Source organism: Dromaius novaehollandiae, chromosome 8 (assembly GCF_036370855.1).
Source record: "Dromaius novaehollandiae isolate bDroNov1 chromosome 8, bDroNov1.hap1, whole genome shotgun sequence".
Taxonomy (NCBI): Eukaryota; Metazoa; Chordata; class Aves; order Casuariiformes; family Dromaiidae; genus Dromaius; species Dromaius novaehollandiae.
The window spans coordinates 28,306,953-28,321,852 of record NC_088105.1 but is presented as its reverse complement, the minus strand read 5'-3'; the positions used below and the strand labels follow the sequence as shown (position 1 = coordinate 28,321,852).

The 14,900-nt window shown below is 37.0% G+C and overlaps 1 protein-coding gene across 1 annotated transcript in view; it reads left to right on the top strand.

Annotated features, from left to right (window-relative positions):
- GIPC2 (GIPC PDZ domain containing family member 2) overlaps positions 1-8,553 on the top strand; it is a 29,850-nt gene extending 21,297 nt beyond the window's left edge. Inside the window, exon 6 of the mRNA XM_064516053.1 lies at positions 6,720-8,553. Within this exon, the coding sequence (XP_064372123.1) occupies positions 6,720-6,874 (155 nt within the window). The 3' untranslated portion in view covers positions 6,875-8,553. The remainder of the gene's footprint in view (positions 1-6,719) is intronic.
- Positions 8,554-14,900: the final 6,347 nt, after the last annotated feature.

Sequence of the window (14,900 nt, the reverse complement as noted above, 5' to 3'; positions counted from 1 at the left end):
CTGCTCTTTTATCTCCATTAAAATGACACTTCCATAGTGTGATTGAATTTTGAAACAGTGCCCCAATTTTAAGCCAGAACTGAAAAAAGAAAAGAAAGAAAAATAATGTAAAATTACAGACAGAATTAAAGATGAGATAAAGCCCTTAATTTTTGCATAGTTAAGTATCTTGACAGTTTAAAGAATGGTTGACTAGATCTACACACAAATACCTAAGTTGGAGTAAAATGCTTGGAAATCATTTTAGGGAAATGCATCCAATTACCGTTTTTCTGGCACATCTTGTTATTTTCTGCAGTTCCGGGATCTAAATGGTGTCAAGATTTACATACTTGCCTGTTAAATGCACTCTTACCTTTTCACCTCTTTATTCCATTTTACTGAAAGCTGACCTTAGTCTGCAGAATGTACGCGTGGCTCTGGAAATGTCTTGCTTAGCCATTTTATGGGCACACTAGAAATTGGACCAGTTCAGCCTTGTTTAAAACATTAAATGATTACTGAGTACTACAACCAATTAATTTAAAACTTGTCAGTGCTTCTTGGTAAAGAAATGTGACCAGTCCATTGATCGGAGGGGCTCAGGAAACAGTGTTAGCAAAGACTTTTAGTGGCATTTCTTTTTTCAGTCCTTGATGTTTGAATCGGGATGGACTCTGCTTGATACCAAAGACACTGGAAGGAAGGGAGCCTGGATCTATGGGATCCAACCCCAGAATGCTACTGATGGACAAATTATGGCAGGAAAGGCTTCCCATCCAAATTTTGGTCTCTTTTCCTGTTTCTTTAAGTGTCTTTTGACTAGTTTTTATCCACCTATCTTTTTTTCTGTTATGCTTTTGGATGATTGTTTCCTTTTTGCGCTCATTTTAGTATTGTCAGATATGATGTATCTTTGCATAGTCTCCATTTCTGTTTAGAAGATTTTCAGGTCAACTTCTCCACTCTTTTTTTTCTTTTTTCTCCAAACTTTCAATCTAGTCAAATGTCTCCAATAAGTTTAAACTTTTTGTCACCGAGCTTCTTCTCTTGGCCCTTCAATCTATCCCAGAAATATTGGATACTTTTTTTTTTTTTTAATTTTCAACTGCTTTGACTTAATTGATACTCTCCCTGAATCTGTGGTTTTCTGTTCCCTCCTGCTGCCAACCTTCCTTCTCCAAAGGACTGTTTTTGCTTCATCCCCCCTCAAATTTCTCAAATTTGTTTTGTACCTTTCAGATTGATTAATTTGGATCACAATATATATGTGTGCGTGCTTAACGCCAGAGTGTATTTATATTGTTGACTGTTCACTTACTTTGAGAGAATAATGGGAGCTTTGTGAAAGTAGCAGGTCTCATTAAACAAGGAACTTTCTCCGCTCCAAGAAGGTTTGGTACTTAATAAAAAGAAACAAGAAAGAAGGATATTTCCCATAGTTCCTTGAGTGCTCTGCCTTGACAGTGTTCAACAGGAAGCTGAAACCAAGTAATGTTAAACACTGAAAATTGCAATGACACACTACATTCTCTGTCATGTCATAAGGAGGCTAAACGTGAATTTGAACTTTTTTTCAAGTATCATGCCAAAATAATACTACTAGTTACCTTTGATACAGGCAGAGCTCCTGGTAATGTTACAGGTAAATAAATATTGATGTTTCTGTAAAGACTTCTGAAAAAGTTTAAGAGTTACAGGATAGGATGTAGGTAGCAAAGACCTATAAGGTGCAATCAGTAGAAATGGCAGGCAGATCATAGATCTTGGAGTACATGCTAAATGTGTCTGTCCAAAGTGAAAATAAAGATTTCTTGAAAGAAGATCTTCAAAGTTATTTCTATGTGAATATGTTTAAAAAAACCAACATACTGCTTTGTTCACATTCTGGGAAGCTCAGTATTGAGCTTTTCAGTTAAAGTTGAGAAGACTTCTAACTCCTACTCTCCTTCCTCTTTTGAGTTTGCTGAACTTTTCATATGTAAAAACTTTTCATATGTTTAAAAAAAAAAACAAAAAAACAAAAAAAACTTCTCAGGTATGAGCACTACCTGAAATGAGATTTAAAAAAATATTTGTATAGAGATGGGGCTATCTGGTGTGAGTGCTAAACTTGGAATAACTGTTCTCTTTGTTGGAATAAAATTCCTGTAATGACTTACTGTGCAGTTGTTAGAAGCAGCAGTTGGGAAAAGGGGAGGGAGAGAAGGAAACTTGGCATGGAGCTGTCACCCTCCGAGAACCAAAGTTCTCTTCAAGTTGGCAAGTATCTACTAAATGCTTTGGCGATCAGTGATTTTTCTGATTTGCCTGAGGAGTTATGCAGTGCAGATTTCTATGTAAACATGCATGTCATGCACAGGATTTTCCAACTATGCTGCAAAGAGGAAGACATCCCGTAAACGTAGGTGTGTCTATGTTAATTGCCAGTGAAATAAGGATATGTTATACCGAGTGGCAGAGGAGACCTATTTAGTGCTTCCGTATGCTTGAAACCAGTGAAGCAGGGTTCAGCTTTCTGCATACAAATACGTTAGTGGCACAACTTGCATGTGAAAATCGGGAACGATTGCATGCATCTTGCATTACCACTTACTGTATGGTAATACAACTCTACTGACACTAGAGGTCAGCACTAAGCTACTGAAAAAGTACACCCCAGCAGTCCTGGTACTCTTCACGGGAGCATGTTTCACCATATGAAGTGAGTCTGAGAAGGGGAGCGTGTATTCCTAAACGTAGTACATTAATTGTACTCTGGCAGTGCTGATTACAGGTGCTCATTGCAGTTGAGAAAACAATTTTATTTCAGGCTGCTGCTTTCAAGTGACTCCTGCTCGGCTGGGTTGCAGTTTACCTTGATTGGCCAAGTTTAGTGGATTTTGTTTTCCAGTTTGATAAACTTCTGAAGAAATATTTTTAAGGCCCTATTTCATAATTTTGAAAGCTCAGTATTTAAACACAGTTGTGTTTGAAGTAACACTTTGGGTTAATGACAGTCTTGGAGCTTATTACTGTGTAATCCTGAAGTTTAAACTAGGGCAGTTGGACAAACATAAGACCATGTCTTACTGTTTTACTGCTGCTCTCTTGGACGACTGTGTCGTACAGCTCTTTTCATATATCTTGATCAACTTTGTACTGGCTAAGTTTCTTTCTTCTGTTCTTCCTGTTGGAAGGCTTCTCTAGATCCTAACTTCTCTGATGGCTACTGCTTTCAATATCTTGAGCAAATATATCCATAGATGTTTGTTCTTGTATCGTAATTGTCTTTCACTTTGCCTAGGTCTTCTCTCTCTGCCCTCTCCCAATGTCTATACACAAAAACTTCATATCCAGCTTCATAACTGGAAATTTGTGAAGTTTAAATAAAGCCCTTCACCTCATTTCCTCCAAAGTCACTCCCCTAAGGACCTTCTTTTGCCACAGCAGCTGGGGGTAGAGAGTGGTGTTGACAGGACAAAGACTCATCTTACAGTTGTCGGGAACAAGAGTCCCATGTTTAAAGCCTGTTTCCCGTCCAAACTCCTCTGAGTCAGTGTCCCAGGATGTTTGCAAGGCAGGTGGAAAGAACTGGCACGACAGGACTAGGGTTTTTTCTGGTAGGAAAACAAATGTTGAGAGTCCTTGAGAACCAATAGCAGTGCCCAGGAAGCTGAGTTACATTTGAACTGTCTCGATAACAGTGAAGATTTATGTGAATTTTCCTTGGACTGCACTGTGTAGTTTGGCACACTGAAATTCTGTTTTGAGTCTCATGTCTGAATGCAGTTAAAACATAAAATTTGTTCAAGACTACTGTTGCTGACATCTACAATATGGCTCAGTATTGCTCATAACTTGTTACAAGTTTGCATAATAGCAAACACTGTTTGCCAGAAGTTCATAAATGTCGGTAAACTTGAGCTGAGTTTCAGGTTAATAAAATAATATTAAATGCATTTAAAAAAAAATTAGAGTAGGAGAAATTTGTATTGCTTATATTGGAGAGAGTTGGCTACGTTGATACAATGCAATGTACGCGGTACACAGTGGTACACAGTAGACCGCCCTGGTGAAGATGGTCTTCTGTGGTTTTAGAATGTCCTTCCCTTTTTCAGGCACTGTAATACATGTTTTCCACTTGGATATTGCTCTGAGAATATGTCACATCCTTCAAGTGTGACACTAGCATTTGGTATGTTCATGAAGAAAGTGGTGGTTACCTGATGTATAACAAATGGTACAAAATCTTGCAGTTTAAGGCAGGTGTATAAGATAATCGCAAAATGCAGCAGCCTTTATGGGTTTCACCTGTGGTGCAATACCCTCTTTTGCTGTGCATATCTGCAGAGACAGCAGAGCAGAGACAGCTTAGGAAATAAACTGCATTCAGCTGTGCTGTTTGTGCTGAGACTGTTTTACGGAGTCTGTGGTGTCCCTCAAACCATGACAGCCTGCTGCCTGTGGTTTCTCCTGGCCCAACTTACAGCTGCTCCTGTCCTCCCTGCCCACACCTTCATCCTTCTGGGAGGTGCAGGGGCCACAACCCAGAGACATCTGAGCCTTCAGGGTTTCATTTGCTCTAATATCCCAGGGCCGCTGACACACGGTGGTGTTTGAAATAGACTGTTGTAATTTTCCTGGAATCGGGGAAACCGCCCAGTGGCTGAAGGTCAGGGATGAGCATAGCAACGAAGGGCTGAGTCCTAAGCAGTGACCCTAACTTAGCCATGTCCAAACTAGTGTCTGAACCTTGATAAATTTCGATACTCAGCTGTCTAGTAGGAGAAACTGCTGGACAGCCTGAGTGTACCAGATATCATAGTCTGCCTCTGTTGCATTGGCAATCTCTGCTTCACCTTTCCTCGAGTGCCAGGAGGTTGCTGGTTGCTAGTGGCTCCTGTTGCTTGTCCACAGCAGTGAGTCCTTTCCTGTGTCGCTGCAGGAGGTGAACCACCTAGCTGAGACTTTTGAAACTTCCAGCAGCAGCTTTGATCTTTTGACTTCCCACTAGCAGAAGCACAAATTTTCGCAGCCTTTAGGGTGCTATAAATTTAAGATTTGCTTTTCAGAGCTGGAAATAATAACTGAAGCAAACCCATACGCTCATGTTGGAACAGTCCTAAAACCAGTCACTCTTTAGTTTGGACGATACTGAAAGAAATATGGATCCAAGTAGATGAATAAATGTGGCTCACAGTTAATGCCTCAGTTCTTTTACTACTATGAAGTGTTTTTTGGGGTTTAGGCTGGAGATCCCCAGGGTGGCATAGGATTTGTTCATCAGATTATTCTCTTTACAGCACTTCATCAGCCCGGTCTCTGAAAGCTCCCGTGCTGGATTATACATGGCAACATTACAATTAAACAGTGTAGTGGTAGCTCCCTGTTCCAGTGGTTTGCAAGTATAGGAATGCCTGATGACGTTTACTCTGTAGCCTCTGCTTTAGTTTTTGCATCATGGCTATTTTGATTTCTGCAGACTTTCTAACCTTCTCGAGAAAGTTTCAGGAACTTCATGGTGTTTTCACATTGGGCTTTAATTTGCATGTGAAATATTTATGTTAAAGTCTTTTTTTCTTTAGGAAATTGATTAAACTTTTCCCTCCTTCCCCCCGCCCCCTTAAACTTTAACATGCACTTTTTGCAGTGTATTCAGTTTCTGTGCATTTTTCCTTTGGAAGAGAATAGATAGCTAAATAGATAATTCAGATGTAATTTTTGTAGCAGTAGCTCTTTTCAGTTTTTGCTGAGACACTATATGTAGTTCTGACAGGCCATAATAATAAGAGATGACTTAAAGCTTTTTTAATGTAGATTTCAAAATACTTTTAAAAATAAGGTAAGTGTCCTTATTTTCACCATGTATACAGGCAATCTGAGGCACTGAAAAATTCAGGTAACCTGCTCAAGGTCCTGTGTTTAATAAAAGAATGGGGAATAGGTCAAAAGTCTCTTGAGAGCACAGCTGCTTTCAGCCAGTTGAATACATACTGTGGCCACTATCTAACAAACCTGAAGTTAATTTTCTGTGCATTTTACATAGCGCATGAGTTGAATTTGGCATCTGAACTTTTGTCCTAAGTACTTAAGTGTTTTCTCTAGATCCATTTATCATTACTCCTTTCCAAATGCTGGTCAAACTCAATATTTAAGCTGGGTGATTTTGGGGAAAATCTATATTACTTTGGTTGCATGTATTTATATGCAGTCTGTGTGTTGTTTTCCATGTTCAATCCCTAAGTCTTTTTGCTTTCTGTGGAAGACTCGGCCACTTTAAACCCTGACTTGCTGGAGGAGAAAAATATTCTAGTGTGCCTTTTGATCTTATGATTTAGATCAGCAAGCTCAAGGAAGTTGGTCAGGAACTGGCATGAGAGTCGTGTTATCCCAGAAGAGGAGTTGTACTGACCCTTGTCTTTAGACCCATGCCGCATGTGTCTTTGGTAATGAAAGCTGAATATAATTTAATAAGATAAAAATGAGGGTTGGTTAAATTAAAAATTAAACCTCCCGCAAACAAGCAGAAGACTATATCACTAGAGCTGCAAGGAAGTTCTCCCATTTTGCAGAGCAGAGTGTAGCTACTGTAGGGGCAAATAAGTACATAAATCATAGCGAATCCTAAATTCTGTAGGTGAGCTTTAAATCTCCCTAAGATGACCTTACTTGATATTGAAAATATAGCTACAAAAAGCATCTTGGCCATATATGTTAGCTGTCATTTTCATGCTAATTATTTTGTTGTGTTTTTCTAGCTGCAACAATGGTGGAAGCTGGAAGAGACAAGAAAAACCCGGATGAATTTGCAACGGCATTGGATGAAACTCTTGGGGATTTTGCTTTTCCAGATGAGTTTGTCTTTGATGTATGGGGAGCGATAGGTGATGCTAAGCAAGGGCGACTTGAATGAAAACTGTACAGTTTATCAATCCCTGTTTGAAAATAGAAAACTATTTTCAAATACATATATCAGAATTTTTTATTGATGTCAACCTATGATGGTCTATGTTAGTATTCTTGTCAGAAACTTTTGTTTTGCAAAGGAAGGTTTCCAGCAGAAATTTGGAGATAAGCCCAAAGTTCTGACAACTGCATGTTCAAAAGAAACAATTTATATGCAGAAATCATTGTGAGGAGTGGGAAAAAGATATATATACATATATAATATGTGTGTGTGTATATATATGTGTATATATATATGTATAAAAATTTTATGAAAATTAGGTGTTTCTAATTGTACCCATAGTCTGATATCAACATTCAGAAGAGTGTTAGACATGCACCAAAGAGTTTGGATTATTTTATCTCTTCTGAAGAAAGGTTTATAAACTAGATGAAACACTACCCAGCTATACACTGCAATTCCTGGTCTTCTGTTGTCCTTATGTTTGCAAGCACACAGAGTTGTGGAAAACTTGAAACCTCAGGTTTTCTTACTCTTTGGCCTGGAAGTAGTCTTTTCTGTAGAGAGTGTTTGGAAGAAGCTACCCTATTTCTGGAGAAGTTGACTTCAGGGAAAAAAAAATGTCCTTTGAAACGTAAGAGGTAAGATCTTCATTCAAGTCATAATACACACTGTCTACATACTACTAAGATGAACAGATAGTAGAAATGCTTGAAACAGATAGGAAGCTGCTGCTTTACTCTCAGATGCCATATTATTGCAATAGTAATTGAGTATGAAGAAACAAATGTTAATTTTGATTATTATTCCTATAATTGAAGAATACCTGTCATGTGGTGCTGGAAGCCATAGCATATGACTGATCAAGGGCTCGACTGATCTTTGCATGTGCTAAATGCTTTGCTGAGAGCATATGAAGTTCCTCCTTTTGTTTTTTTTTGTTTTTCTTCATGTGGCAATGTAGGAGAGACATTTAAAAAGGTGTTCAAAACTGGAGGTTTTTTTTCATGCAATCTGTGGTTGTTTGCATTTTACACATTGTTGTAAAATCTCAAACAATCACAGATTGGATGAAAATGCATGCCTAAAACCTAAAAATATATTTAACTCATTTTAGATGTTTGGTTTTCAAATCATGTTGTACATAAACATATTTCCTTTTATGATAATGTCTTACTAGTAAATCACAGATTATTAAAAATAAACTGTCTCTTTCAATGCTTCCACTAGGCCTTTGTTTATACTCCTGTTCGCTTTGTTTTTAATCAAGAGCAATGGAACAAGTTTTGTTTTTGCTTATAGCTGGATTCATTTTCAATTTTTGCTGTGCTTGGTTTTAATCAAGGCAGATGTCTGCTCGTATGTTTAGAAACAGCTACTTCCAGTTGATTATTTTACTGATTCTGAAGTTAAAAAGAATATATATATGTTTATGTAATTTATATTTTAGCCAAATAACATGTAACAAGTGTCCTTGAAGACAAAGTAGAGCAAGAATGTGGGGCCTGACCTGGGAAGATATCATGTAGTATTTTTATATTTGCACAAGTATATAAAATAATATGTATTAGAAAAGTGTATTTTCTAAATCACTATCTAGTTACTTTTCTTCTGAGGAAAATGTCTTTCACTGTCTTGTAGAGATCTCCTTTTAAATTAAAATAAAGACTATGCCAAGAATCTCATACCCTCTATGTTAATGATTTTTTTGTCTAAAACCACAACACCTAAGTGTCACCGTCTAGTGGTGCTTAAGAGTTGTTTTCTGAAAACTTTGATGGTTTATTCCATATCTGGGTAAACTGCTTCTTTTAAACAGCTTATGGTACTGTTCTGTGGACATATTAATCTTGCTAAGTGGGCTGTCACCAGAAGAAGTGGACCAGATTTTGCTCCTGGGCTGCATGTCTCATTCCTCTTTTGTGCTGGCACTGGTATTTGTGTTGGTGCAGTTGCACATGGAAATGGATTAGGGAAAATAGGAGTCTTTAGTTTTCAGCCAGCTTGGCTCCTGGGCCTGGCAAATCACAGAGTCCCCCAGATGTGAACACTGGCCCCTGGATGGTGACAGGAAGGTGCAGCTGGGCACGGAGAGCCGGGGAACTGCTTTCCGCAGCCATCTGGGCTTAGCTCAGGTCAGAGTGACTGTGGCAGCGTCCTCCAGTAAAACACCACCGCAAACACCACTTTCTTCTCTAGCTTTGCATGCAAAGTGCCTGTGTTATACCAAGGCTGTCTCCAGAGAAGGGAGGAGAAATCAAGAATGGAAATCCTATGTTTGTCTTCAGTACATATTTTAAACCTGTGCTAATATTTTATGTAATCAGATCCTCGATGCTATTCATGGGTTTCCACTGGTCACCTAGTAAACAAATGGCACAAGGTTAAGATACCAACGTTGAGCGAAAACATCTGGGTAGCCTGAGCCTATCTATCTAAAGCCTATCTATCTAAACAAAGTCTTTGGCTGCATCTGTGCTGACGTCCTGGGCATGACATAAAAGGTCCTCATTCCCTTTGCTATGTTATTTGAGAAGGCTCCCAAGCTCCACTTCAGTCTTTACAGGCATTATGGCAAGTGATTTTTTTTTCCTAGTTATGAAATATTGCATGAAGTCTCGAAAACATTGCTCAGGAGTCTTTCAGTGGGGGTAACTGCCAGCTTTAAAAATGTTATTGTGAATGTTTTGGTTTTGTATCTGATTTTAGGAAATGCTAGTATGTAATATAAATATTTTTTTTATGAAATAAGTACTGTACAGAGCTTATACATACCTGTAAAGTTAAAGGAGTTCAAAAGATGTCAAAAATTCTTAGTTTTTTCTAATCCATCCTATTGCTCGTGTTGTCAGAAATGAAATGTATTTATCTTCAAATGTGCATGATAATTTTCAATTTCTGAATGTAGATATATTAAAAAAATAGGCTATGTTCAACTCTGAGAAGTAAAAATACATTACTTCATAAGAAAACTTGAATTGTAGCCAAAATTTGAAAATAAAATTACAATAAATTATTAAAAATGTACATTTAAATTTTTGTATGTCCCATTGCTCAAGTGGAGCCATGATAATATATTATTCTGACAAAGGAGTGTAGTTTTAAGAGGGAGAGTACAAGCTGGATAGCTTTTGTCTGTATTTAATAATTATGAGCCTGAACTCTCTATCTTCTACTGCAGCAGAGCCCACCTGGCTTGCATGGGACTACTTTAACTAATGTATGTACTCATGGTTATAAAGAGTAAAAATATTGTTAATCATATTATTTTGTGCTTTAAACTTTTTTAGGAAGTGAAGAGGAAAACTGAAATGTCAAGAATGAAATGTTATACAAGTTAGTATTACTTCCCTGCCCATTTTAAGTTAATCAAACTTCTGATTTTGTGAAAATGTTGCGAAATGTTTAAATACACTAATGTTAGTGACCAACAAGCCACAGATTATAAGGTCAATTAAGTCTAAGAATTCTCTTATCTGTAAGTTTTGTTTAAATAGCAAAAACTGTATCTTGAAAGAGTGATATTTATAAAATAACACAAGTTATCTATAGCAGATAACAGCTCGTGTTTTGGCTGTTGATGATATTTTTGGAAATTAATGTTCAAGCAATGTATCATCAAATGATAATGTGTATCTTATGTTGATAAAATAGCAAGATAAAAATCTCTAAAGCTCTAATGCTGCACAGAGCTCTCTTGTAATAGTGGCATAATTTTGCGGAGTTAATTTCAGAATTAAGATTTAAACAGCAATTGTGATTTTATTTAACACTTACTGTAATAAGGGATATGACAGATCTTAATAATTTTGAGTTCTCATTTACATATGCTGTTTCCAGAACATAAGACATAATGGCATCAGTACCCAATTTAGTAGTTTACTTGCCTTTTCTAGCTGTGCATAAATAAGTTGTCACATGATAATCACATTAGCTTATAGAGTGTGATAGATACTTTTTGCTTTTTGTGATGATGTGTAGGGAATTAATGTCATTTTACTAATGAAATGGAGCTTGCAAATCCCTTTAAAACCTAGTCAAGGACAACAGCAAAGCATTTGTATGCTCTATAGGGTGAAAATGTCATTTAATGGTACTTGAAGAAGCTTCCAAATGCATTTTGAGTATTATTCCTAATTAAGTATTATAATACTTAAGTATTATTCCTAGTTAGTACAAGCGTCAACCAGAGTTGGGCTGTGAGCATTTAGTTCTTGGTGTGTTTTGCTGGAGGTCGATGAATATTCCTCTCTGCCTTCACCTTTTTTCTCAAAGTCTAAAGCGGTATAAGGCAAGGCAGTAAGTCAGTGTGAATACTATTCTGAAAGTAAGCAATTGCTGCTTATTATAATTTGGTGCACAGTTTGCAGGAAGCTGGTAGATGTATGCAATTTTGTGCCTTCCGTCCCCAACTCATTGCTGTATTCAAAATGATGGAAAATACATCAGTATTTTTCTCTATGAGCAATAGTTTTTAGATGCAACAAGGGGGCTTAATGAAATTGGGTGTTCATAAAGTTCTGAGTTCGTAATGTTAAAAATATGATAAGCAATGAATATTTTACACTTTTAAAGAAGCTAACATTGCAAATTGCAGATATATCTTAGTATGTCAAATGCTGCTTCATTTGCGGGGCTGATTTTATGCAATCCTATTCATATAGCTATTAATATAATCTGTATATTTGGGGAAAGTGTTGTCCATTATTCAGATTTCTCTTGATTTGAATTATGCATACTGTCTTATTTCTGTATGTGATTTTCTACATAATTTTGTATATTTGACTTTTATTTTTAGAGATAAATGTCATGTAAAGCTTTGGAAATCTTGTCCTTCATATTTGAGTTAAATCTCAATCTCCATGTCCAGCTAATTTATAATCGTTTATTAGACAAGATGTAAAGGAGGGTGAAAAGTTTTTGAAGAGCTAAAGTTAAATATTATCGTTTTCTCATTAGTTTTCTCTATATGTCTATGATGACACAAGAGGGGCATTTTAAGATTTTTTCCTCTTTTAGTGTTTAACTTTTGCTACTTTTCAGATCGCACATGATTTTAAATGGAAACAGCTCTATCTGAAAATTTTTATTCCAAGAAGATGTGAATTCTGCAGTGAAGTGAGATATTACTTTTTTTTTTTTTTTTTTGCCAGGAGATATTTCAGAAAAACTAGATGTCAAGGTGTTAACTGCTTGCCCCTTCGAGTTTAACTGCATCTTTGCAATGGACTTCAGAGTTTACCGTTTAGCAGCAAGACTTTAATCTGAACTTGAGCTGAATTTTATCTTCAACATTGTTTTCTTTTCCAGTTCTTCTTCGACTGTCTACATTTGTAAGTCCTTTTGCATTTAGATGTCATTATCCTTTGAAAGATCTGTGATTTAGTTTGTTATGAGAAATAAGAACAAACTTACAGGCTTGAAAAGTCAAAGATAGGGAAAACTGTCGCCATTTAGATTTCTTGAAGGTACCAGTAAATAACAGTCTTTGATTGAAAGTATGTGCAGCCTGCAGTGCAAATTTTCTCCTCAGAACAGATGTATTCAACTGTGTGATGATTAAAAAGAAAAAAATTTAAGACAACGTAAGTATAAAGAATGTATCTCTTTTTTAATAGAAACATACATACTGGTTTTAAACTGAACAACACAGAAAGGATCTGTACAGGGAACAGAAACAACCTCCTGCCGTGTTTAGGCTGATGTATCTCTCAAATCATGTTGCTTGTATTCAGAGAAAGGTTGTGAACAGCTTTTGCAGTTTTCTCTAGTGAGAGTCCTTATCTAGATTTCTGTTACTGTGTCAGTACTCTTTTTGAAAATGTAATTGTTTTTCGAAGCTGAATTATTAATTTGTGAGAGCTTCTCCCAGTTCTTTGAGAAGTAATTCAGATTCTAGAGTTGCCATAAACTTAATCTTTCTCTATAGTAAGAGGGAAAAATCAGGAGAAATAAATGTCTAAATTTCTTTGAAATGAAAGGGTGTCTGCCAGGATCACTTTTTAGAGTCACTTCTACAGTATTTCTGTTGCAGTGACCTGTGTGCTGGATATGAAGAGTAACAGAGATGATGATGCCTGGTAAAATCTTTTGTCTAAACATGTCAAAACAATCACCATTTTATATGCTCCACAAATTATTAGGAATTCAGCACTATAAAAGAGTAACTGCTTTTCAAAAGCTCAACGGTAAACCCCAGCCTGTGGCACAAGGCAGATATTTTCCAAAAGCTTAGATGAAGAACATGACTAACCACAGGAACAAATCCAAACCTTTCTCCCCAAATCTTTGCCTCGCTTCCTTTCACCTTGTTGCCCTGGTCTCCTGGGCTGGGTGGGTCTTGGGAAATGGATGCGTTAGTGGTGCGCAAAGCACAGGAGCTCACAGCAGTGAAGGCAAGGTAGCTCGAAAAAGTAAAGCAGACTTCTTCATGTAGGACCAAGTGCTATGTTATTGCAGTATTTAGGAGACTTGTCGGTGCACCTGAGGAATGGGTCTTGTTTTCCCTCTTCACGGTTTTCAAACATACAATATTGGCTTGGGTAAAAATGAAGAACAAGGATGGGAGAGCACTGCGAGGCTTGCTGGATGCTTTAGCAGCTGGTTCCTAACCTTTCCAGCTGCGAAGAGTTGTTGAGTGTGTGGGTCAGGCTGCAGCTAGTTCAAAGCAAATCCCTGTCATGTGGATGCTGGGTCTCAGCACCAACGTTTTCACCCATCAGAGCTGCTTCTATGGTACAATGATGATTGCTAGTGTGCTCACAGCCAAGGGGCACTCACCATCTTGCCCTATTAATGTGTAATAGGAATGTCGGCTCATGAATGTAGCATGTAAATTAATGCTTAATAAGTAAGTTTTGTGAGCGTGCGTGCTTTTTTTCCCGGAAGTTATTTGTAATATTTTGCTGTTTGGAGGGAGATAGGTTTGTGTGAACCCAAAGGTTACAAACAGTGGTCCCCCAGGATTTTCTTCTGTGTTTTGCTAGCCATTGCATGTCTGAGTGAACTTTTCATGGAGACAGAATGAAAACAACATGACTCATTATAATATTTCCATATAAAATACATAACGTCTAAAATTTTGATTACTAAATATATTTTATATTGACTTGTTTCTTCTTGTACTCTTTGGGGAATTAATGGTTAAATATTTTATTTTTTATGTGTCTTTGGGGTACATGAACTGTATTAATTAACCACTTAAAAATAAGTATTTGAATTTCAGATGAGCTCTAATTGGAGAAATATATTGCATCAAAAGACTTGGGCAATATATAAGAATGCAAGTTCCTGCTTGCTAAAAAGGTTGTTTTATTAAGTATTCTCAAATCAATGTTTTTGTCTTTTTAATAAGGGAATAAGTTTACAGAATGGTGAATGGCCAGGAAGGAAAAGTTTTGATTTGGCGGAAACAGCTTTTGATGACAAATTTATGATTGCAAGTTGTGCTTTTAGTACCACAGGTGATCTAACAATGATTTGTTTAATCCTTCCACTTGACAAATCTTTTCTTCCAATAAAGGCACCAATTTATACTTCATACTTACAAACTATTTCTGGATTGAAACAGGAAAGAAAGCATAGTAAATCCATTGCAAATCATATCCAGGCATTCGTGGTATTGAAATCTCTGCCAAAGCCCCTCACACATCTTTTCCAAACATCCTCACTTTCTGCCACTGTTTATAATGAATATTCATAACAGGACAAGTGCTGATTTTCATGCGACAATTGGGGTTGTAAGAAAATAAACCATTCCCGAGTCATGAGTGGAAACAACCTATTTTCTGCATAAACATAGAAAACAAAAAGGAGGCAAAGCAAAAACTGTTCTGGAATGTGAACTTAGCTGAATGCAATTTTAGATCACTTTGCTTGCTTGGATAAATTCCATGCCCTGTAGTACAGATCGCTAACAGCTGTAGATTGCTTTCCTTATCTCAGAAGCATGACCCTTAAAAAAAGAAAAATTCATTCATCATGGTTAAATGTAAATTACTGGATCTAATCCCCCACTCTTCCTTCAATTTTG